Below are 25,425 nucleotides of genomic sequence, written 5' to 3'. Positions count from 1 at the left end.
CCACTAATTGATTGACTTTAAAACAACTTCTAGAACACAGCTTTGTATATGTTGAAGTGTAAGTTGGAGTATAAGTTGAAGTCTTGTTAACAAAATGAGGTTTTATCAAGGTCTGATTTGAAGTGTCCCTTTTCCTGTGGCTGTTACTTTTGCTGTTGTTCTTTTTTTTTTTTTTAAATACACTCCTAGCCATTCCAGTGCTATTTGTTCTCCTGACTATACTATGGATATTTGCCTGCTGTTCGAGGTTTACTCTTAATTTTCTCAATAGGTTTCAGTGAGTTGTAAAACTATATGAAGCCTTCTTGATTTTGAAGCATTTTACCTTGAAGTTAGTCTTCACCACACCTGGGGAAAGGGTTATTCGTGAAATTACTTCAAATGCAAGACCATGGTGTAAAGCAGTGCATCTTAAGTATTTTTGTGCATACCAATCACCTGGGGATCTTGTTAAAAAACAAATTCTGATTCAGTAGATCTGACCTGGGGCCCAAGATTTCTGCAGTTAACAAATTCCTGAGTGATGCTTCTGTTGTTCATGGACCACGTTTTGAGTAACAAAGATGTGGGTAAAATTTTAAAACCATTTGGATGAATCTCAGATTAACTAGGCAGAGTGAAAGAAACCAGACTTTCCAAAAAGTACATGTTGTATGATTTTCTTTATATAAAACTCTAGAAAATACAAACTACAAACCAGTCTATAGAAAAACAGCAGATCGATCATTGGTTGCTTTGGGATCAGTGAAGTTATACAGGCATACAAGGAAACTTATGGGGGTGATGGACATACTCACTATCAGGATTGTCATGATGGTTTCATGGGTGCATATGTATGTTAACTTAATTGTGTCATTTAAATATGTATGGTTTATTGTATGTCAGTTATACCTCAAAACTGTTTAAAAAGGTGGTTGAGAAAAATTGAAATGATTTTTTAAGTCTAGTGATACACATGAATGGAACTAGATGTATATTATCTCATATTCCCTGAGATTAATTTTTATTGAGGTATATCTTACATCCGATAAAATTCACCATTTTATGTTTTAGCGTTTTAAGTTTTGGCAATAATATACAGTCATATAGCTGCCACTGCAGTCAAGACATAAAAATATTTCCATCATCTAAAAGTTCCCTTTTGCTCATTTTGAAACGAATGAAATTCCCTTTAAAGTTCCTCAGTTCAACTTTGTAAATGAATGTCTGCTGTCAGATTTTAAATACTTATAATTATTATGCTTGCTTGATTTATGCAAATTGTTGCTTAAGTTGGCATTTCAAAAGAAACTCAAAGGCATACCATTTGATGAAATGCACTGATATGTGGATAAGCCAGGACATTTTCTAAGATACTTTTAATAATAGTCCAGCTTTTCTCCACTCAAATTTTGTGTGTGTGCAAATCTTCTTGAGGTGCTGTGCAAAGTAGTCATTTAATATCCTAATTGTTCAGCTGAACAAAAACTCACTGGAGGATTATATTGCAGAATATACTCAGATTTCAGTAATGCTATGTATTTGGTTAAGTCAAGTTTGTTTTATTTTTGAAGTATGTGGAGGGATCTTTTGAGAAATACCTGGAACGGTTGGGAGATCCCAAGGTAAGATCAAATATGGGGTTTAATCTTTTCAGAGTATTTGGAATAGTAGCTTAAATATCATTCAGCTGTGTCACTTGAGCTAGAGCCAATCTATTTTCTTAAAGCCAGCTGTGTTGAGTCAGATACTTCTTGCAAAACTTGAGAGGCTGGCGATTGACCTGTTGTTTTGTGTTGAATATTGAAAATTGTGTGCTAACAATTTTATCATCCATAGACTAGCGAAATTATACACTGCTTGGAAACAGGATTGACCTAAACCTTTTCACTTTAATGTGGGAGGGGGGTGGTAATGAATATTACTAGGAGGTCATTGTTTTTATTAAATAATTTCTCTGATTTGTAGTTATCTTTCATGTGTGACTAAGATTCATAAACATATTTAATTAAAAAATAATTTTATGTGATTAAATTACATAGTTCTAGACTTAACACATTTACTATAAATACCTTGTTAGCTTCTGTTCTTACACTAATTGCATTTTTATTGTGCCTTTTAAATCTCCCATATTACTGTCCTTATAGCAAACTAAGATCTTTAAGTCGACTTTTTTTTTTTCAGAATAAGTTTATGTTAATAAGTAACTATCACAGTATCCCAAGCTCAAAGAAAGTTATAGTGTGTTGTACGAATTCATCTAAAACAGTGTTAAGCGCCTAAAAAATAATTGTTGAACTTGCAAAAACTTCTACCTCCTAGGTACAGAATGTTTTTAAAAACTTTATATACTCTTTATGTTTAGGAAAGTGCTGGCCAGCTGGAAATAAGAGCTCTTTCTCTAATTTATAAGTAAGTTGAATCTGTTTATTGAGAGAGTGAGTGTGTGTGTAAGATTTCTAATAGAGTCCCTCAATGATTGAGAATATTTGAGGTTTGATATATTGATAAGTAAAATAAAGCAGTCTAAGCAAAGTCAATGACAAAATTTGTGTCCGTTCGAATGGGATAATAAAGGATTTTAAGAATTGCCAGTATTATTCCTTTAGAAAATCAGAATACTCTAGAATTTTTGTATATTTAACTTTGTGCCTCTTGTGCATGCATGCTCTGTGGGGCAATATGACTTCCAATAGGGTAGAAATTGTTTCCTGAGGACAAAAAATACTAGATATTACATTGGTTTATGATCCTTCAAAGGATCATGGTTCATAAACATGATTAGTGTGTGTGTGTGTGTGTATATATAAACTAGATATATAGTATATTTGTTGTAATAAATTTTTGTAAGGAAATTAAGAAAAGTATTTCTTTGTTCTTTAGAGAGGCAGTAATGGTGTAAAAATTTGAAGGACACTGCTCTATTGCTTTGAAAGTTCTGTTTAGGTCTTTAAAACTGTGAAGTGGCATTTCTGAAAGCATAGGCTTTTGAAAATAGCTGTAAAATGTGGGTTGTAGGGAATCTTGTTCATTTAAGGAGTTGGATCTGTGGATGACTTCTTCATTCTTAGGATGTAAGATGGAACATACCTTGATAGAGTCAGAACTCTATTGTATGGGAACTTGTTCAAAGGTAGTGTTTTGCAGTCTGCTTATCCTTCCCTAAATCCAGCAAGAAGTAATACAGAAGAGGTATCGAGCAGGAAGCTAATCAGACGATGGTTTTAAATAAGGGACCAGTTTTTAAATTGGCCTGCTTTTTGTTTTTATATGGCTCTAGCTAAGAATGCTTTTTGAAATTTTTTAAATGGTTTTTAAAAAAGAATAACATTTCATGGCATATGAAAATTATGTAAAAGTCAAATTTCAATGTCCATAAATAAAGCATTATTGGAACATAATCATGTACATTTGTCTATACATTGTCTATGGCTGCTTTCAGACTAAAAAGTCAAAGTTGAGTAAATCATATAGCCTGCAAAAGCCTTATGTTTGTTATCTGGTCATTTACCAAGAAAATCTTTCATTTACTAAGAAAATTTTGCCAACCCCTGCTTTAAATAAATAGGAGCCTCCAAAACTTACAGATACTCATACAGTGGAAAGTTTATCTTCTTTACTCCTCCTTTCTTCAAATTAAAATGCATTTCTAAAATGCATAGGACTTTAGGGACAGTTAGCTAGCTATGCTGAATTAAAATTTAACCTCTTAAACATTTGAGTTATTTTATATGAACAAAGTAGGCAGTTTAAAAGCACAACTATTTGTTCCTATAACTACTTCTTGTGTATACTAAATTGTCTCTTCTCACCCATCTTTGTTTTCTACCCATGTAGTCGGGATTTCATTCTTTATCGCTATCCTGGCAAGCCTCCAACTTATGTCACAGATAATGGCTATGAAGACAAGGTAAGAAGATAAGTGAATGTTTACTAAAATAAACACTTGAATGATACTACCAGTTTGCTATCGACAAATCATCCTTTTTTTAACCCAATAAATGAAAAATAAGCACAGTCTAAAAGCCAAGATTTTTTACAACCAAGCCTTTTCCTCTCCAGTTAGCCTTAGTATTGTTAGCTTTCTTTCTGAACAACCTGATCCTGTCACGCCTCTGTGGTAGGAAAAACCCACCCAAAACCGTAATTGACTCTTCACTGATTAGAAGATAGGCTCAAACTCTGAAGCAAGACATTCAGTGCCCTTGTTGTTGTTCAGTCGTTCAGTTGTATCTGACTCTTTGTGACCCCATGGACTGCAGCACGCCAGGCTTCCCTGTCTTTCACCATCTCCTGGACCTTGCTCCAACTCCTATCCATTGAGTCAGTGATGTCATTCCAACTGTCTCCTCCTCTGTCTACCTCTTCTCCTACCATCAGTCTTTCCCAGTATCAGGGTCTTTTCCAGTGAGTCAGCTCTTCTCATCAGGTATTGGAGCTTCAGCTTTAGCATCGGTCCCTCCACTGAATATTCAGGACTGATCTCCTTTCGGATGGACTGGATGGATCTCCTTGCAGTCCAAGGGACTGTCAAGAGTCTTCTCCAACACGAAAGTTCAAAAGCATCAATTCTTCAGTGCTCAGCTTTCTTTATGGTCCAACTTTCATATCCATACATGACTACTGGAAAAACCATAGTTTTGACTACAGACATTTGTCAGTAAAGTAAGTCTCTGCTTTTTAATATGCTGTTTAGGTTTGTCATAGCTTTTCTTCCAAGGAGCAAGTATCTTTTAATTTCAAGGTTGCAGTCACCATCTTCAGTGATTTTGGAGCCCAAGAAAAAAGTCTGTCACTGGTTCCACTGTTTCCCCATCTATTTGCCATGAAGTGATGAGACCAGATGCCATGATCTTAGTTTTTTGAATGTTGAGTTTTAAGCCAGCTTTTTCACTTTCCTCTTTCAGCTTCATCAAGAGGCTCTTTAGTTCCTCTTCACTTTTTGCCAGGGTCCCAAACCTTCTCTCCAGCTTCATTGTCCTTCAGCCTTAGTATATCATGAGGCCAGAGTGTCCAGCTTTCATGATTTCCTATGTATCTAAAATGTCAGTTTCTTTGAAACCTTACCAACTCCCTTGGAGTTATTGCCTCCTTTTTTGTTCCCCTAGCATCACCCAAGTAATTATAGTGTTTATAACCTTATATATGTTTTCATGTCTGTTTTTCTTATTAGTCTGAAAGTTTCTTAAGTATAGGGACATTGTGCTAAACTACTGTCTAGTAAAGTGCCTGGAAAAATAGTAGGAGGTTGTTGTGTTGGTTGAGAACTCTCAGCAGGTAAATAAGTTGTTTTTCAGCATACAGCTTTTCTTCCAAAGAGTTTCTAAGAACACCCTTCTATCCACATGATTTGATTAGTGAATACAGATTACACAGGACTTGAGTTTTGTCTATTTCATACCATAGAGCAAAATTCAGGCATCATTTTGATAGTAAGAAAAGACTAGACAGTGGTAGAACTGTTAGAATATTACATTAATCTAGATAGAAGACCTGAACTAGGCAAGTGGCATTAAGAATAGAAAAGACTGAATAGGATGCAAGAGATAACTTCAATCTTAAGTATAAAGTGGAACATGTTAATTATTTTACCAATGTGTGCTAAGTCACTTCAGTTGTGTCCAACTCTTTGTGACCCCATGGACTGTAGCCCACCAGGTTCCTCTGTCCATGGGATTCTCTAGGCAAGAATACTGGAGGGGGTTGCCATTTCCTTCTCCAGGGGATCTTCCCGACCCGGGATTGAACCTGTGTCTTTTATGTCTCCTGCACTGGCAGGAGGATTCTTTACCACTAGGGCCACCTGGAAAGTCAAGTACTTCCCTTTTTTTTTTTTTTTCATCAGTAGTATTTAAAATACTATTTTACCAGTAGCATTGTCAATGTATTCAGTAAACATTAAGCCCCTATAGTGTATCAGTCAATTGACTGGGCTTTGGGGATACCAAAATTAATAAAGCAGAATCCTTGCCCCTTTCTTATGAAGACAGACATGTAAATGATACAGTGCAGTGATATATTTTATAATAGAAATAGATGCAAGGAGCATAGAAAAAAAAGCCCTTCACGTGCTTGAGGGAGTACAGAAAGTTTCATGGTAGTTGTAATATTTAAGTGGAATATCCAAAAAATGAATCTAACAAATACGAAGGGTGGTCTATTCAGAGGAAGCACTATATGCAAAGGCATAGAAGCAAGAGTTAATTTGTTAGCTGATTCCTTCAATCTCCAATTTTTTCAAACAATTTAAAGGCCAGGCTTACTAACCAAATTATTTCAATAAAAATGCTTCCTGGCTCCATATGATGAAATCTGTTTATATAAATCTGTCTAAGACCTTTTTGAATTTTTGTTCAAAAACCTCTATCTTGTGTAAGGGATGTAATCCCAAGTGATCAAGTCTCTTTCATTTTGAAGCCACCTCTGGCATCACCAACATGAGGTAACAAAGAGAATTCTCTGTGATCTATAAGAGGATAGTGTCACCAAGTTTCCTTAGTAGAAAATTATTGTAAGCACTCTTTTTTTTCTACTTTCCTACACTACCCTGGCTAATTTCTCCCAGTAAACCAGTTCTCTGACCCCAGGTCTATTATTCTTCCCTAGTCTTTTTTTTTTTTTTTAATCACAACTCTATCAATATAATCCATTTCAAAGTTCTGAGAGGGCATATCAAGCTAAAGTAAAACACAACAAAATTTAAGTTGCAAAGTTTCACCCACCCCAAGCGGTATTTGCATTTAAGAGGAGGTTTAGTAGTATTGCTCCTATATAGCATATTGATACACTGCTATACAATATAGTGAATAACATTTTGAATAAATTGAAATTCTTCCCCCATAGTCTTTTAAGTTTGGGATTTTGGTGTATTTGTCCTGTTTTCTCCATTTTTAGAAGCTAAGCTATGTCTTTTGACTTCTGTTAGGCTTTCTGTTATATTCACTCAATTTGTAAAAGTTCCCGTCTTTTGCAAATTTATAAATCAGGACTTGTGTGGTATATTATCAGGAATGTTATTGAGGCTCAGAGTGTTACCTTAGTAGTGGTTTTAATCTTGACATTTAAAAGTAAGTGTCTTGCCTCCCTTAGCACGATTATCTCTAGGTCCATTCATACTGCTGCAAATGCCATTATTTCATTTTTTTTTTTGTCTGAGTAATGTTGTTGTGTGTGTGTGTGTGTGTGTGTGTATAAACCACATCTTTTTGGAAATCAACCACATACAAAGATGGTAAGAAGGTTAAAAGACAAAGTAGTGAAATATCTATATCCATAATCAGTGAAGGGATACACAAAATAGATGTAAAATATGATGTCAAAACAGTAGTTAGGGGAGAAGGGTAAAAATGCAGTTGATAAGATGCATCTGGAATTAAGAGATCAGCAGTTTAAAATCATCACGTATATGTAGATAAATTGCCATATATAAATTTAATGCTAACCACAAACCAGAAATCTATAATAAATATACTCACATAATAGAGAAAAGAATCCAAATGTTAAGATTAGAGGAAGTCATTGGCTCATAAGGGAAGAGAACAGAAGAAAGGAACAAAAAATTACAAAAACAACTTCAAAACAGTTTAAAAAAGAATAAAAGGATTGAAAATTGTGTCAAGTATCTCGAGTAACTTAAACTCTCTAGTATACTGCTAGTATGAGTATAAATTGCATAACCACTTTGGAAAATATTTTTTTTATGGACATGGTTGGTTTACTGTATTGTGCTAGTTTCAGGTGTGCAGTGGGGTGATTCAGTTATATATATTATATATATATTTATTTATTTTTCAGATTCTTTTCACTTATTAAAAAATAAAAGTAAATAAAGGTCACTGTCCAGAAAATCTTTTAATGGCATACAGGTTTCATTTATCTGTATTTAGATTTTAAAACTTGCTTTTTTCCCAGCTCTATTGAGATTTAATTGACATATATGCTAAGTGAAGTGAGTCAAACAGAAAAAGACAAATACTGTATGATATCACATGTGGAATCTGAAAGTTACTTAAAAAATTTTTTTTAAAGCAAATACTTTAAATTTTGATTTCTGATTAGCAGCTTCAAATATTTCAGAGTTGTAAGATATCCAACATTACTTGTTCTGTGTGTGTGTGTTTTTTTTTTTTCAGATTCTACTCTGCTATTCAAGTAATGGTCATTATGATTCAGTGTACTCAAAGCAATTTCAGTCAAGTGCAGCTGTTTGTCAAGGTATGTGAAGGCTTTATAAATGTTTGGGTGTGCTTTCAGATGATTTGTTGCCAATCTTCAAATTGGGGGGTCTACCATAAATATCTCTTCTAAAACTCTGTTGGTGCCTGTTGAATTTGTATACTGGATTATAGCTATTTTCACATTGTCATGAAAAACTCTTGAACTGGAGTCTTGATTTTTTTTTCCTTTAGCTGTATTGTATGAAATTCTCTATAAAGATGTGTTTGTTGTGGATGAAGAAGAGTTGAAGACTGCAGTTGAGTTGTTTCGAAGTGGTTCCAAGAAGAACAGGAACAATGCTGTGACTGGCAATGAGGATGTCCATATTGACTACAAGAGTTCAACTCAAGATAGGTAACAAAGGGAAGAGGGATGTCAGCTATAGGATCATCTTGTCTGTGCATCATTGGAAATTGGAAGGGACCTGGCAGGCTTGTGATTTAGACTATTTCTATACAGTCATCTCTCAACATTTGCAGAGGATTGGTGCCAGGACCTCTGCAAACACCAAAACGCTCAATGCTCAAGTCCCTTATATAAAATGATGTAGTATGTGCAGTCGGCCCTCTCCATATCCATTGGCTCTGCATCCACAGGTTCAATCAATTCCATCTGCTGTTGTTTGAATCTGAGAATGTGGAACCTGCTGAAATGAAGGGGCCAACTTCATGTACACACACATGTATTTTTTAATGGGAGAAGAGACATTTTACCAAAAGAGATGTTGCATTGTGAAACACCCAGACTTTGGGTGTTTGATCCAAGTCAGAATCATTCTTTATTCCTTTTCTCCTGTTAATATGTCTTGTGTCAATTTTTAGTCCAGCCAGAAGAACTCAAGAGGGGTGGGGGGGAATTTTCCCCTCCTGACAAATCTCGAGTCTGACCCCAGAATCAGTTTTTTAGTTGCTAGAAGAAACTTTAGAACTATCTAATCCCATGATTCTCAAACTTATATACAAATTACTTAGGGTGGTTGTTTAGAAAGGCACATTTTGGGGCCTCCTTTTAAAATTGAAGGTCAGAATAGGGCCAGGAATCTACTTTTTAAGCAAGTATACCCAAATATTCTGTACCGGTAGGCCATGACCACACTTTGGGCGGGGGCGGGGGAGGGTGGTGACAACTAGTTCTAAATCAGTACATCGATTTGTAGATGGTAACTGAGGTTCATAGTGGTTACTTGACGCATACATCCAGCTACTAGAAAAGAATCTCTCAGGATAAAGGGGAGTTTTAGGCGCTTTTGAGTGTCTGCCTTTGGTACTCACTAGAAGTATACATTGTGTGGCCTCTTAGGAAGCAGCTGTGTTGAAAAGATTTAGTCAGAAACTTTGAGATCATAAAGTAGCTGTCATTTTATATTTCTTCCTGATTCTTCTGTCTGGAATTCAGATAGGTTTGGTGCTAGTCAGATGTAACCTTTTTGTTGTCTTGCAGTTCTGTTTCTTGAATGTTTAATGCTTGGTTTTTTCTTCTTTTTGGATAAAGAGGTTTTGTTTGTTTGTTTTTTTTTTTAAACAAACAAACTTACAGTCAGCACTCCTAATCCAGATGCAGAGCCTATGGATATAAAAGGCTGACCATGAGGGACTTGAGAATCTTGAATCTGGTACCTGCCTGCGGTCCTGGACCCAATCTCCCATGGATACCAAGAGATGACTGTATTAGGGGTGTGGGGGGTGGCAACCATTTGTATCAGGGTAGAATTTGCTTCATGCTTCACTGATTATTCATCCTAAGAACTTGAGGCTTAGTTTTAGGGAACAGACTGGTGGACATAGTGGGGGAAGGAGAAGGTAGACAAATTGAGAAATTAGCATTGACATACATACACTACCAATGCATAAAATAGATAACTAGCGGGAAGCTGCTGTATAACACAGGGAGCCCAATCTGGTGCTCTGTGACGACGTAGAGGGGTGGAATGGGGGAAGGGAAGGAGGTTCAAGAGGGAGGGGATATATATATACACACACATATATATATAATATATATAATTATGATTGATTCGCATTGGTATATGGCAGAGACCACCACAACATTGTAAAGCAATTATCCTCCAATTAAAAAAAAAAAAAAACCTGAGGCTTACAGAAACTTAAAGTAGTAGGAAGGCAAGGTGTATTAGTTATTTTCTGCTACATAACAATATTTCCACAAACTTAGGAGCTTAAAACAACATTCTTATCTCATAGTTTATGTGGGTTAGAAATCTGGGCACAGCTTAGCTGGGTCTTCTGCTTAGGATGTCACAAGAGTGTAATGAGGGTTTTGATCAACATTGAGTTATCTGGAGCTTTGACTGGGGAAAAATCCAGGTGGTTCTTGGTGGTATTCAATTCCATGCAGCTCTAGGACTAAGAACTTCAGCTTTTTGTTGACAACCAGAGATAACCCTCAGCTCCTTGCTGCATGGCGTTGGTGAACATGGCTGATTCCTTATAGTCAACAAAAGAGAGAGAGATCAGCAAGACAGGCACTACATTGTTATGCTATGTAATGATACCATTTCAGTTCAATTCAGTCACTCAGTCATGTCCAGCTCTTTGCAACCCCATGGACCGCAGCATACCAGGCCTCGCTGTCCATCATCAGCTACCAGAATTTACCCAAACTCCTATCCATGGAGTTGGTGATGCCATCCAACCATTTCATCCTCTGTCATCCCCTTCTCCTCCTACCTTCAATCTTTTCCAGCATCAGGGTCTTCAAATGAGTCAGCTCTTTGCATCAGGTGGCCAAAGTATTGGAGTTTCAGCTTCAGCATTGGTCCTTCCAATGAATATTCAGGACTGATTTCCTTTAGGATGGACTGGTTGGATCTCCTTGCAGTCCAAGGGACTCTCAAGAGTCTTCCACGACATCACAGTTCAAACACATCAGTTCTTCGGCACTCAGCTTTCTTTATAGTTCAACTCTCACAGCCATACATGACTATTGCAAAAACCATAGCTTTGACATTTGTTGGCAAAGTAATGTCTCTGCTTTTTAATATGCTGTCTAGGTTGGTCATAACTTTCCTTCCAAGGAGTAAGCATCTTTTAATTTCAAGGCCGCAGTCACCATCTGTAGTGATTTTGGAGCCCCCCCCCCAATAAAGTCAGCCACTGTTTCCCCATGTATTTGCCATGAAGTGATGGGACCAGATGCCATGATATTAGTTTTGTTGTGTTTTAAGCCAGCTTTTTCACTCTCCTCTTTCACTTTCATCAAGAGACTCTTTAGTTCTTCTTCAGTTTCTGCCATAAGGATGGTGTCATCTGCATATCTGAGGTTATTGATATTTCTCCTGGCAGTCTTGATTTCAGCTTGTGCTTCATCCAGCCCAGTGTTTCTCATGATGTACTCTGCATAGAGGTTAAATAAGCAGGGTGACAATCTACAGCTTGACGTACTCCCTTTCCTATTTGGAACCAGTCGGTTGTTCCATGTCCAGTTCTAACTGTTGCTTCCTGACCTGCATACAGACTTCTCAGGAGGCAGGTCGGGTGGTCTGGTATTCTCATCTCTTTAAGAATTTTCCAGTTTGTTGTGGTCTACACAGTCAAAGGCTTTGGTGTAATCAAAAAAGCAGAAGTAGATGTTTTCCTGGAATTCTCTTGCTTTTTCTGTGATCCAGCAGATGTTGGCAATTTGATCTCTGGTTCCTCTGCCTTTTCTAAATCCAAGTTGAACCTTTGGAAGTTCACAGTTTACGTATTGTTGAAGCCTGGCTTAGAGAATTTTGAGCATTACTTTGCTAGTATGTGAGATGAACGCAATTCTGTGGTAGTTTGAACATTTTTTGGCATTGCCCTTTTTCGGGATTGAAATGAAAACTGACCTTTTTGCGTCCTGTGGCCACTGCTGAGTTTTCCAAATTTGCTGATGTATTGAATGCAGCACTTGCACAGCATCATCTTTTAGGATTTCAAATAGCTCTACTGGAATTCAATTACCTCCACTAGCTTTGTTTGTAGTGTTGCTTCCTAAGGCTCACTTGACTTCACGTTCCAGGATGTCTGGCTCTAGGTGAGTGATCACACCATCGTGATTATCTTGGTCGTGAAGATCTTTTTTGTACAGTTCTTCTGTGTATTCTTGCCACCACCCCTTCTTAATATCTTCTGCTTCTGTTAGGTCTATACCATTTATGTCCTTTATTGAGCCCATCTTTGCATGAAATGTTCCCTTGGTGTTTCTGATTTTCTTGAAGAGATTTCTAGTCTTTCCCATTCTATTGTTTTCCTCTGTTTCTTTGCACTGATCACTGAGGAAGGCTTTCTTATCTCTTCTTGCTATTCTTTGGGACTCTGCATTCAAATGGGTATATCTTTCCTTTTCTCCTTTGCTTTTCACCTCTCTTCTTTTCACAGCTATTTGGAAGGCCTCCTCAGACAGCCATTTTGCTTTTTTTGCATTTCTTTTTCTTGGGGATTGTGTTTATCTCTGTCTCCTTTACAATGTCACACACCTCTGTCCATAGTTCCTCAGGCACTCTGTCTATCAGGTCTATTCCCTTAAATCTATTTCTCACTTTCACTGTATAATTGTAAGGGATTTGATTTAGGTCATACCTGAGTGGTCTAGTGGTTTTCCCTACTTTCTTCAATTTAAGTCTGAATTTGGCAATTAGGAGTTTATGATCTAAGCCACAGTCAGCTCCTGGTCTTGTTTTTGCTGACCGTGTAGAGTTTCTCCATCTTTAGCTGCAAAGAATATAACCAATCTGATTTTGGTGTTGGCCATCTGGTGATGTCCATGTGTAGAGTCTTCTCTTGTGTTGTTGGAAGAGGGTGTTTGCTATGACCAGTGCGTTCTCTTGGCAAAACTCTATTAGCCTTTGCCCTGCTTCATTCCGTACTCCAAGGCCAAATTTGCCTGTTACTCCAGGTGTTTCTTGACTTCCTACTTTTGCATTTCAGTCCCCTATAATGAAAAGGGCATCTTTTGGGGGTGTTAGTTCTAAAAGGTCTTGTAGGTCTTCATAGAACCGTTCAACTTCAGCTTCTTCAGTGTTACTGGTTGGGGCGTAGGCTTGGATTACCATGATATTGAATGGCATACCTTTGAAATGAACAGAGTTCATTCTGTCGATTTTGAGATTGCATCCAAGTACTGCATTTCGGATTATTTTGTTGACTATGATGGCTACTCCATTTCTTCTAAGGGATTCTTGCTCACAGTAGTAGATATAATAGTCATCTGAGTTAAATTCACTTATTCCATTTTAGTTTGTTGATTCCTAAAATGTCAACGTTCACTCGTACCATCTCCTGTGTTTGACCGCTTCCAATTTGCCTTGATTCATGGACCTAACATTCCAGGTTCCTATGCAATATTGCTCTTTACAGCGTTGGACTTTGCTTCTATCACCAGTCATATCCACCACTAGGTGTTGTTTTTGCTTTGGCTCTGTCTCTTCATTCTTTCTGCAGTTATTTCTCCGCTCATCTCCAGTAGCATATTGGGCACCTACCGACCTGGGGACTTCATCTTTCAGTGACCTATCTTTTTGCCTTTTCATACTCTTCATGGGGTTCTCAAGGCAAGAATACTATACATCATGTATATAATGATATACATCCTGTCTATTCATTAGATGCAGGCTTAGAGGGGAATCGTACAAGCATGTGAACACCAGGAGGTGGGGACCATATGGACCATCTTAAGATTTTTTCCCCATAGGAGGAGTGAAATACAGAAGGTGTCTATAGCACGTACTTTAAGAAAAAGAAGCATAATGTTGGGATGTTGTGATGAAATGTTGGGATGAAAAATTTGCCTCATTTTTAGAACTGAACTACTTTACCACTAGGTGGTGATATAGTCATTAGACTTAAGACTTCTTAGCTACTGCATTTATATAAAGCTCTTTGTTCTAAATCTTTTCAATTAGGACTGAAGAGTGGGGTGCCTGCTGCAATGTTGAAAATATACCAGAGGGGTACAATCAAGGAACAGACGAAACAAAGGTTTGAGATCTTCTAGGGCAAATAATTTTCATAATCTTGGCTTGCAATATTATAAGTTAAACTAGTAAAGGTCAGATGGTCCATTTTAGTTATATAGGGTGGGGGAGGAGCTGATGTTTTCCTTTGTGGAAGTCTTGATCTGAAAATGTAAAATGTGTGCTTAATGTTCTCTGAATTTTTATTCTTATGGAGTTGTAATTTTTTTCCAAAGCTTACTCTGAACACTTCAGAAATTTCAGAAGCTGTTGTTTTCAAGTTAAAGTAATATTAGAAACCTGGTGGATATTTGGTTTGCAGTCAGTCTTCTGTTGCTAAGGTTTCTTTTTTTCATTAAAGAGAATAATGTTTATTCCTGTTTCACTCAAAGAAAATAGGCAGTAATCCTAGTTAGAGAAACAAGAGGAATTTTACCAATCTGTATAGGTCTAAAATCAAGCAGACCTTCAGTTTGAGACTAGCTAAATAGGGCAAATATTACTAGAACAATCTTTGTGTATGCCCTCAAGTGCTGGTAATTTGGAAACAGTATGGAATACCATGACATTCTAGGAAAGCAGAAGAAAAAGCTAAGTCTTTGGAAATTGTAACAGATTTTGTTCAGAATGAAGTAGTTTTCAGATTTGTCCAGGTGTCTTTAGGGTACAGAAACACTTGCACCTCTGTGTGTATATCAAGATGAGACTTGTTGAATAGCCCTGACTGAATCTTTAATTCTTGTCTGTGTTGCATTGGTTTATATATGTCCTGAGTTATTGGATGCTTTAGAAGATATTTCCCTTCTGTCATCTATAACCTTTTAGATTTCTGCATATTACTTATTTAGACTCCTGATTTTTAAAATACACAGTAAAACTTATTGTGGTTTTTATTTCTTTTAATAAGGAAAGGCCTATACGTACAGAGTTTTATAAAAAGGAAAAGAACCTTTTTTCTTCCTTCTTCATAGAAGGAAGACTTAAGGATGGTGAGTTGTAGCATGATTATTTTTGTTTTAGTCTCCAGAAAATCCATCAAAGATGCTCTTCCCCTATAAGGTGCTCAAAGCCCTGGATCCAGAAATCTATCGTAATGTAGAATTTGATGTGTGGTTGGACAGCAGAAAAGGTAATGAAATAACAGGATATTTCTGAATCCTGACAGATCTAGGAGAACAATTTTGCAAATTCTTTTAAAATAAGAGATGTTTTCAAACCATGGTTATGAAAAACACTTTTATATGTTTATATGGTACTTTTTAGCCTACTCTATACATGATTTAAGTCCAAAGGAGGAAGCAAATAGGTATAGAATTGGTGAGGGATCTTTTAGAGTCTGATGTTCATCAGGGACTTCGGCTTTGCAAAGACTCTGTCTTAGATAACTTTGAGAGTACCAGAATTGTAAGTGGAAATAAATTCCACTTAAGTTTAATGTGTTAAGATGGATGATAGATGAATAGGTCAAGTGTTAGCAAACTGTGACATGTGAGTCAAATCCAATCTGCCACCTGTTTTTGTATGGTCCATGAACCAAGAATGGTTTTCTATTTTTAAGTGGCAGGGAAACATTAAAAGAACAATATGTTGTAACACATGAAAATTACATTCAATTTTCAGTGACCATAAGGTTTTGTGACATATTTAAATAGTTGCAACAGAGTCTGTATGGCCTACATTCTTCAAAATATTTATTATCTGGCTCTTTACAGAGAAAATTTGCCAACCTTTGAAATAGATAATTGCTTCTCTCTCCTTATTAACTAAGTTGATCAAATTAGGTCTTAAAGTTCTGCCATCAGTGTAGCCTTTAATGTTTCGTATTCAACTCCTTGGACCTTGGTGGTGAGCCTAGGTATAGTTAATAATCTAGAATGAGATTAATACTCTGTAGAACACAATAAATTGCTAAAAATACAGTTGACCCTTGAACAACATGAAGGTTAGGATCACTGATCCTCCAAGCGGTTGAAAATCCAGATATAATTTGTAGTCTGCCCTCAGTATTCCCAATTCCTCTGTATCCACAGTTCCACATCCTCAGATTCAACCAACCTCAGTATTTGTAGTACTATTAAAAAAAAATCTACATGAGTGGATCCCTGAAGTTCAAACCCATGTTGTTCAGGGGAAAACTGTATTGCTTTGAAGAAGCTGCATAGTGTTTCTTTTTCTTTTTTTTTCTTTTCTTAAAAAATTGAAGTGTTATTTTCAAATTGAACCTTATTGGTGTATGACTAATTCTAAGATTACAACCTCCAAGTTTCCACTTATTTGTGTCTTAAAGCACAGAACTATTCTGGCAAATCTCCTTAAATTGACCACAGTAATAACCTGTTAAGAGTGATGGAAAGACCTTTCAGGACAATGGTCCCTCACCTTTTTGTCACTAGGGACTGATTTCGTGGAAGACAGTTTTTCCGTGGACCAGGAGGGGAATGGTTTTGGGATGGTTCAAGCATGTTACATGTATTGTGCACTTTATTTTTATTATTACATCAGCTCCACCTCAGATCATCAGGCATTAGATCCTGGAGGTTGGGGAACCCTGCTTCTGGACATTTTCCCTACAGATTTTATGTTATAGGGATTGGTAGCATTGTCAAAAACACTGTGGTAAACACAAATTAGAAAATGAACTGTTGTAAAACAGGAAAGGAACCAGTTCAGTTGAGCTTGAATCTTCATTTTCTTTTAATAGAACTTCAAAAATCTGATTATATGGAGTATGCTGGGAGACAGTACTATTTGGGAGACAAATGTCAGGTTAGTTTCTTCTTTAAAGAATCAGTAATTTGTTTTTCTGAGATTGTGGTTTTAGTCATTAATATGTGATTAACAAAACTAATTAATGTTTGTTAGGTTTTTAATTACAAACTTGTGATTATATGTAAAGTGTAAAGCTTTTTCAGCTTGTGCTGCCTCCATTGAACTGGACTGGCAGTGTTTATTATCAGCTGCTTTAATAAGTAGATACTGAACTCCATTTCAGGAGAAGAAGTATTTTTGCTTAGCAAAAGCCAGATCTGCTGATAGACTCAAGACTAGATGTGTTCTTACTGTCTCTTCCCCTCTTTCAGGTTCGCTTGGAATCAGGTGGAAGATATTATAATGCTCATATTCAGGAAGTTGGAAATGAAAACAGTTCAGTAACAGTCTTCATTGAAGAGCTGGCAGAAAAGTAAGAATATAATAATTTGTTCAATTAACTAAAATCTATGGCTCTTGATGCCTTTTTATAGTATTAAATTGAGAATTACCAGGATGCTAGTAAGAGAACAAAGTTATATCTGGTACTGGCCTAAGATGACTTATTTTGAATTGTAAAAGCATGTGATGAAGTATGAAATTTCAGTATGTCTATGCATACGTTTTGAAATCCTAGGTAATAGCCAACTTATTAGAAATAATAAGTACAACAAAATTCTGATATAAATTTATACTAATTTGAAAACTAGTTTGCTAACTGAGCCTCTGCCAATATCAAATTAGGGTAGTCCGTTCGTTCTCAAACTTTAACATACCCCAGAATTACATGGAGAGGTTGTTAAAATTCAGATTGATGAGTTCTGTCCCCAAAGTTTGATTTAGGAAGTTTGTGGTGGGGTCCAAGACTTTGAACTTGTAATAAGTTTCCAGGTCATACTAATGCTGTTGGTCCACTTTGAGAACCATTAAACTAGGCTGTGCTGCCCTAACAACCAGACTCTCAGCAAACTTAAGAAAGAGTTCATTTCTTTCTCATTTAGCATGTTCATAGTAGGTCAACAAAGGGGCCCAGGTTGACAAGGGCTCTATCCAGACATACGCTGCCATGATCACAGGCAGGTGGAAAATGAAATCTTGACAAACCACGTGCTGACTTTTAAAGCATATGCTCACATTTTACTGGCCAAAATACATTACATAATTAAGCCTAAAGTTAGTGGGGTGAGAAAATATAATCCTTCTCCAAGGAGAGGCAGCAATTATTTGTAAACTAGTCTACCACAATCTTTCCTACTTAATGTGATATGTGCTATAAACAGCTATACCTGTGGCGGATTCATGTTGATGTATGGCAAAACCAATACAATATTGTAAAGTAATCAACCTCCAATTAAAATAAATAAATTTATATTAAAAAAACAGCTATGAATTTATACAAACTGCTCTTAGTTTTCTAATGTACAAAGAAAACTTCAATAAGGAGGCTAGGGGTCACAGGTTTAAGTAGAAAACACTTGAAAATGAAGCAGGAGAGATGTGTATAAAATGAGAATTGACTGTTTTGCAGTGGCTTCATGTTGTTATCTCTACCTTTAAGGCATGTTGTTCCACTAGTTGACTTAAAACCAGTTACCCAAGTGACACCTGTTCCTGCCTGGAATGCTATGCCCAGTAGGAAAGGAAGAAGTTACCAGAAAATTTCTGGGAGCTACATCCCAGAAATAGGTTTGTATACTAAAAGTTTTATTATTGTCCTCTTCTTGTACTTACCTACATTGCACTTATTTTTAAAGCTGTAACTTAAGTCTTATCCTGGTTTAGAGTTCCTCCTTTGACACTACTGAAGTTTTGGGATGGATAATACTTTGTTGTAGGGAGCTGTCCTATGCATTATAGGATGCTTGGCAGCATCCCTGGCCTCTGCTCACCAGATGCCAGCAGCATTCTTCTCCAAGTTATGAGAACCAAAAATGTCTCCAGACATTGCCAAATGTGCCAGAAGGAGGGAAGGGGCAAAATTGTCCCTACCTGAGAACTACTGTGTGGGTGACTTTGTTTAAGCTTAAGCTGGGGTGGACTTTAATCTCTAAAACTTGAAAAGATTTCTCAAAGAACTAGGAAAGCATCTCATGGAAGCAACTAGAAATATTAACAGGCATGATTTCTTGGATAATAGTAACATAGGAAATTGAATGACTAACTGTTTTGATGACAAAAGTTGCCTGTACTAAAGACAGTGCTGAGATGTCCATCAATAACAGAAGTTACTTGTTCATTTTGCCCTTCCAAATGGAACACCTAGTACATCCTTTTTTTTTCTAGTACATCCTTTGAAAATACAGACATTTCTTCCCCTGTATTCATATGGATTTCCTAGAAAAACATCTGAGTGTTCTAGACATTTGTGGGATACCTTGGACCTTTTGCTTTGGTTATGAAGCTTATTGCTTACTGCTTTGTTTTCTTGAAAGCTATGTCAGAGATGGACATGAAGCAACGGAAGAAGATGTTCAAGAAAGTTAGAGGGAAAGAGGTTTATATGACTATGGCTTACAGCAGGGAAGAACCCCTTCTCCCACCCAGGCTTCAGCACAGTATGCATTATGGGCATGGCCCTCCAATGCACTACTCACAGACAGCTGGCAATGTTATGTCTAATGAACATTTTCATCCTCAACATTCATCTCAGAGACAAGGTCGGGGATATGGGATGCCCAGGTAGGTCTTAACTAACTTTGAAGATAATGTACATCTCTGTTTAGACATTGGAAATAATTCCTGGGCAGAATTACGGTGGAACTTGGAAATATCTTAATAGTTTAGATTTTTCTTACAATCTCTACCTGAAGGGACATAGAGAATGGAAATGATGTATACTTAAATTCTTGGCAAACTTATGGAAGACTCGTATTCTCACAGTCTAGGAGAATATGGAGCAGTTGAAAACATGCTAGAAGATAGAATGCCATCAAGCTGAGTGCCATGTGTATGGCACTGAATCTATCAATAATGAATAGGCCAAACCGTAAAGGAAAAGAATAGGAAAAAAGAATGTATGTATATAACTGAATCACTTTACAGCAGGAATTAATACAACATTGTAAATCAGCTATACTTCAATTAAAAACAATGGATAGGCCTAATGTCAGTAGTGAGGAAAGCAAAGCTCTTTCAATTTGATTGTTTTTAGAAAGATATGTTAATTCTGTTTAACTACAAAGACTGACTACTCAAGCAGCAGTAAAAAAAGAGTTCTGTTTTTCCCCCCTATTCTTAGGGATTCATCTCGCTTTATAAACAGGCACAACATGGCAGGCCCTAAAGTCGGTTTTTACCCTGGTCCAGGTAAAAGGTGCTGCCAGAGTTATGATAACTTCTATAGATCTCGGTAAGTGAACTTTAAGTGTGGAAGGTTAGAGAAAATGAGTGAGTTTGACTTTATTGCTATGCAATAAATATATGGACTAATATTTTTAAAGTGTCAACATAGAGGCATTTGAACTAGTATTTAGAAATTTAGGAACAAGTTAGTATCGTATTTTATCTTTTTATCCCCTTCTAATTCTGCAAACTTAAGTTCCTTTAGACGTAGTCACCGCCAGATGCATTGTATGAATAAGGAATGCCAATTTAGCTTTGCTCCAGAGAACGGACAAATGCCCAGGGGCTTGGAAGAAACCATTACATTTTATGAAGTTGAAGAAGGGGATGAAACTGCTTATCCAGCTTTACCTGTAAGTAGTTCAAAGTTTTACTCACAAAGCTATTTACTTTTTTATTTTTTTAAATGTAATGTGGATAAATTTTAGCTATTTTGCAAATTACCAAATAAAGCCCTTCCTAGAAAACATGAATTTTCATCTTAGAGCTTTTAAAAATTAGAGAGGGAATTTTTTAAGCTGTCCTTACATAAGAGGTGTCAGAGAAGGCAATGGCACCCCACTCCAGTACTCTTGCCTGAAAAATCCCATGGACAGAAGAGCCTAGGAGGCTACAGTCCACGGGGTCACAAAGAGTCAGACACGACTGAGCGACTTCACTTTTCACGCATTGGGGAAGGAAATCGCGACCCACTCCAGTGTTCTTGCCTGGAGAATCCCAGGGACGGGGGAGCGTGTTGGGCTGCCGTCAATGGCGTCGCAGAGTCAGACACGACTGAAGTGACTTAGCAGCAGCAACAGAAGAGGCTTAGAGATGGACTTGCCTATATAAGTATGGGCTAAAATTTTGTTTTCTTGATCATTACTTCCTCGCGTATTTTTGATTCTGAAGTACATTTTAAATATTTGTAGCTTTTTCTCTGACTGTATAGGGGCATTGTGTTTGTGTGTATCTCTTTGGTACAGAATCATGGAGGGCCCTCTACAATGGTTCCTGCTTCTTCGAGATACTGTGTTGCAAGGCGAGGACATAGCTCAGGAAAACAGCCTTTGAATTCAGAGGAGGGTGATGGCCAGAGTGACAGTGGTGAGTCAGTTACAGTTCAATATTTTTTATTTATTTATTTATTTTTATGTTATTGTATTTTATTTTTATTATTATCATTTTTTTTTAACTTTACAATATTGTATTGGTTTTGCCATACATCAACATGAATCCGCCACGGGTGTACACGAGTTCCCCATTCTGAACCCCCCTCCCACCTCCCTCCCCATACCATCCCTCTGGGTCATCCCAGTGCACATAGCCCCAAGCATCCTGTATCCTGCATTGAACATGGACTGGCAATTCGTTTCTTGTGTGATATTATACATGTTTCAATGCCATTCTCCCAAATCATCCCACCCTCTCCCTCTCCCACAGAGTCCAAAAGACTGTTCTATACATCTGTTTCTCTTTTGCTATCTCGCATACAGGGTTATCGTTACCATCTTTCTAAATTCCATATGTATGCGTTAGTATACTGTATTGGTATTTTTCTTTCTGGCTTACCTCACTGTGTGTAATTGGCTCCAGTTTCGTCCACCTCATTAGAACTGATTCAAATGTATTCTTTTTAATGGCTGAGTAATACTCCATTGTGGATATGTACCACAGCTTTCTTATCCATTCATCTGCTGAGGGACATCTAGGTTGCTTCCATATCCTGGCTATTAGAAACAGTGCTGTGATGAACATTGGGGTACACGTGTCTCTTTCAATTCTGGTTTCCTCAGTGTGTATGCCCAGCAGTGGGATTGTTGGGTCATATGGCAGTTCTATTTCCAGTTTTTGAAGGAATCTCCACACTGTTCTCCATAGTGGCTGTACTAATTTGCATTCCTACCAACAGTGTAAGAGGGTTCCCTTTTCTCCACACCCTCTCCAGCATTTATTGCTTGTAGACTTTTGGATAGCAGCCATTCTGACTGGCGTGAAATGGTACCTCATTGTGGTTTTGATTTGCATTTCTCTGACAATGAGTGATGTTGAGCATCTTTTCATGTGTTTGTTAGCCATCTGTATGTCTTCTTTGGAGAAATGTCTGTTTAGTTCTTTGGCCCATATTTTGATTGGGTCGTTTATTTTTCTGGAATTGAGCTGCAGGAGTTGCTTGTATATTTTTGATATTAGTTGTCAGTTGCTTCATTTGCTATTATTTTCTCCCATTCAGAAGGCTGTCTTTTCACCTTGCTTATAGTTTCTTTGTTGTGCAGAAGCTTTTAATTTTAATTAGGTCCCATTTGTTTAGTTTTTCTTTTATTTCCAATATTCTGGGAGGTGGGACATAGAGGATCCTGCTGTGATTTATGTCGGAGAGTGTTTTTTTTTTAAAAGATGATTCTTGTGGTATGAGCACAACAGGGCTAAAGTTTTGGTTTGGAAAGGGTCCCACTCCGTTCTGGCAGCTCATTTTGAAAGTTATCAGTTCTTGTATCAGAGCTTGCTAGATTTTCAAGATGTCTTGATATTTTTCAGAAAGACAGACTTCTATTTCTGTGAGGTCACTACATTGTTAAAATGTTCAGTTCTCTGATAGGTCTTCAGTGAGTTTTGATTTGGTGAGATTTTAGTATTGGAAATATCTATTCTTATTAGTAAGGAACTGTTTATGTTGTCCATACCATTTGTATAATTACTTTAGATTTTCCCGTGATTGTTATTTTACAAGACTGCTATGAAATAATTTCTTTTCCTGAAGAAATCTATTTGATCTATGAACATTACTATTCATTGAGTTCTAATGGCCATATGCTGTACTAAGCAATTATATTTAAAATTTAATATAATACTTTGTTCCTCTGAGGAATGTGTATCTTTGTTCTATATGTGAGGAAATTGAGATTCAAAGGGAAAATGACCTAGCTAAAATCATATACTTGGTAAATGGCAGAGATTTGATTATTTATAACAGCTTTACTTAGATATAACTTACACATTTGTACACTTCACCTAACATGTACAATTCAGTGTTTAAAGTGAAAACGGTGGCTTTCAGTATAGTCATGAAGTTGCATAAATTATCACAATCAATTTTAGAAAAAGGAAACCCTGTGCCCATTAGTGGCCTTCCCTAGTGGCTCAGCTGTTAAAGAATACACCTACAGTGTGGGAGACCTGGGTTCGATCCCTGGGTTAGAAAGATCCCCTGGAGAAGGGAAAGGCTACCCATTCCAGTATTCTGGCCTGGAGAATTCCATGGACTGTACAGTCCATGGGGTCCAAAGAGTCGGACATGACTGAACAACTTTCACTTCACTAGTGGCTCAGACAGTAGAGGATCTGCCAGCGATGCAGGAGACATGAGTTCAGTTCTTGGGTTGGGAAGATCCCCTGGAGGAGGGAATGGAAACCCACTCCAGTATTCTTGCCTGGAGAATTCCATGGACAGAGGAGCCTGAGAGGCCACAGCCTAGGGAGTCATAGAGAATCAGACACGACTGAGCAACTAACACTTCTACCTATTAGTGGTCATTCCCATTATCCCCCCAGCATCCCCTTCCCTGCTACCAGTCATAGGTAGCCATCAGTCTGCTTTCTGTCTTAATGGATTTGCCTGTTCTGGATATTTCACATAAAAGGATTCATGTAATATATGGTCCTTTGTGACTGGCAGAGATCAGTTTTGAACTTGGTTTTATCTGACTTTAAAGTATATATATGTGTATATATACACACACCGTTAATAGTTGTTAGGAGTGCCTTGCATCGTGAAATGTGCTTTTTTTTTTAAATTGTTTTTCTGTAAAATGATATATGCCTACTGAAACACTTCTGGAGGAATTGGGTGGATTAAGGAGGTATGAGGTCTGAATGATTTGACTTACTGGTCAGCGTCTTTTCTTGTTATATTCTTCTTGCTGCTATTTATGATGAAGAAAATAGATATTTTTAAGAATTTAATGAAGACAAAATATCTAGAGCAAGAATGATCTTTGAAGAATTTGTACATGTATGTTTATGACTGTGCTTATGTATGCGTATTCTTGGCTCTTTTACTCAGGATGACCCTTTGTCTATTTCTTTTAGTGTGGTGGGTACATTCAGATGTACTGTTCACCTATAGTGGCATATTTAGAGTAACCAAGTATTTTTTCTCACATTAAATCCTGTTTTCTGGAGGAGCTGCCTGCATGTGTATTTGATAAGTGACATATTTAAGAATCAAATCCACTTTTGACCTTTGGGGTTTTATTTGGTGGAAAGCGGTCCAACTGAAGGTTGATTTTCTCTGAATTTCAATGATATAGCAGTCTTAGAGAAAAGTACTTCAGTCCTCTAAGCCATCTTCTGACAACAAACTGATTTTCAATGTATTATATACCTGTATCAGGCTGAAAAATAGATGAGGTTTGACATATTCCTTTAATGTTCACCTAAGCAATCTATTGGTTATTATAGTCACATTACTTTATAATCACCATTTCCTATATGTCAAGCATAACGCCATGTTCTTTTCACCCCACTATGAGCTAGGTACTATTATCCCTGTTTTATAGTGAAGAAATGAAGACACAGAAATTAAATAACCTGCCTAAAGTGATACAGTTACTCAAGATTCAAATCTAGACAGTCCTAACTCCAGAGCCAGTGAAGTTAATCACCATAATCTACTGCCAGAATTGGACAGAGCTGGGTTTTTCACGTCTGCCCGAACTCTTAAGAAGCAAGGGAATTTTCAAAGGAGAAATTTGTACTGTTTATAGCCAGTCTGACTAATATCTGTTGACTATTATGAAAGCTTTAAATCACTTATTTCAAGGATGTGTACAATTTAGTTTTGAACATGTACCCATAAAACTTGAGAAAAAGCAAGTGCTGGCCATCTGATGCTGCTGAGCAAAAAGCTCTACATAAATGCACTTTTTCTGTCTTTTTTTTTTTAGGGGGATATCATGAAGAATATATTTATCCTCCAGGTCAGTGAGATCTGATATTCATTATTTATAAAATTTTGAACTATAATATAATGCTCATTATTGTACTTTGGTTATATCTTCTAGAACCAGACTATGACACTTCAGGTGTTTATAGCACAGCTGAATCTACTGCAAACTTGGTAGGTATTTAATTATAGTCACAAACACATATAGCTCCTGTGTACTAAAGCACTGTTCTAAGAGCTATGCACTTAAATGTGTTTAAGTCAGAACAGTTCTATGAGGTAT

The 25,425-nt window shown here is 36.9% G+C and overlaps 1 protein-coding gene across 7 annotated transcripts in view; it reads left to right on the top strand.

The window, feature by feature from the left end:
- Positions 1–25,425, top strand: part of LOC138930532 (UDP-N-acetylglucosamine transferase subunit ALG13-like) — a 74,065-nt gene that overhangs the window by 18,911 nt on the left and 29,729 nt on the right. For 5 of the 7 annotated variants that reach the window (XM_070290893.1, XM_070290892.1, XM_070290891.1 and 2 more), the window contains exons 3-18: positions 1,554–1,604; positions 2,345–2,391; positions 3,817–3,889; positions 8,112–8,193; positions 8,388–8,550; positions 14,078–14,153; positions 15,149–15,257; positions 16,830–16,894; positions 17,209–17,309; positions 18,435–18,562; positions 19,309–19,555; positions 20,115–20,225; positions 20,415–20,571; positions 21,184–21,304; positions 25,144–25,176; positions 25,261–25,316. In XM_070290893.1, coding sequence (XP_070146994.1) covers positions 1,554–1,604; positions 2,345–2,391; positions 3,817–3,889; positions 8,112–8,193; positions 8,388–8,550; positions 14,078–14,153; positions 15,149–15,257; positions 16,830–16,894; positions 17,209–17,309; positions 18,435–18,562; positions 19,309–19,555; positions 20,115–20,225; positions 20,415–20,571; positions 21,184–21,304; positions 25,144–25,176; positions 25,261–25,316 — 1,620 coding nt within the window. The remainder of the gene's footprint in view (positions 1–1,553; positions 1,605–2,344; positions 2,392–3,816; positions 3,890–8,111; positions 8,194–8,387; positions 8,551–14,077; positions 14,154–15,148; positions 15,258–16,829; positions 16,895–17,208; positions 17,310–18,434; positions 18,563–19,308; positions 19,556–20,114; positions 20,226–20,414; positions 20,572–21,183; positions 21,305–25,143; positions 25,177–25,260; positions 25,317–25,425) is intronic. The other 2 variants (XM_070290890.1, XM_070290888.1) reach the window with 1 other exon arrangement.

Source organism: Ovis canadensis, chromosome X (genome assembly GCF_042477335.2).
Source record: "Ovis canadensis isolate MfBH-ARS-UI-01 breed Bighorn chromosome X, ARS-UI_OviCan_v2, whole genome shotgun sequence".
NCBI classification, from domain to species: domain Eukaryota; kingdom Metazoa; phylum Chordata; class Mammalia; order Artiodactyla; family Bovidae; genus Ovis; species Ovis canadensis.
The sequence above is the reverse complement of the archived record's forward strand: the minus strand, read 5'-3'. Positions and strand labels throughout refer to the sequence as shown.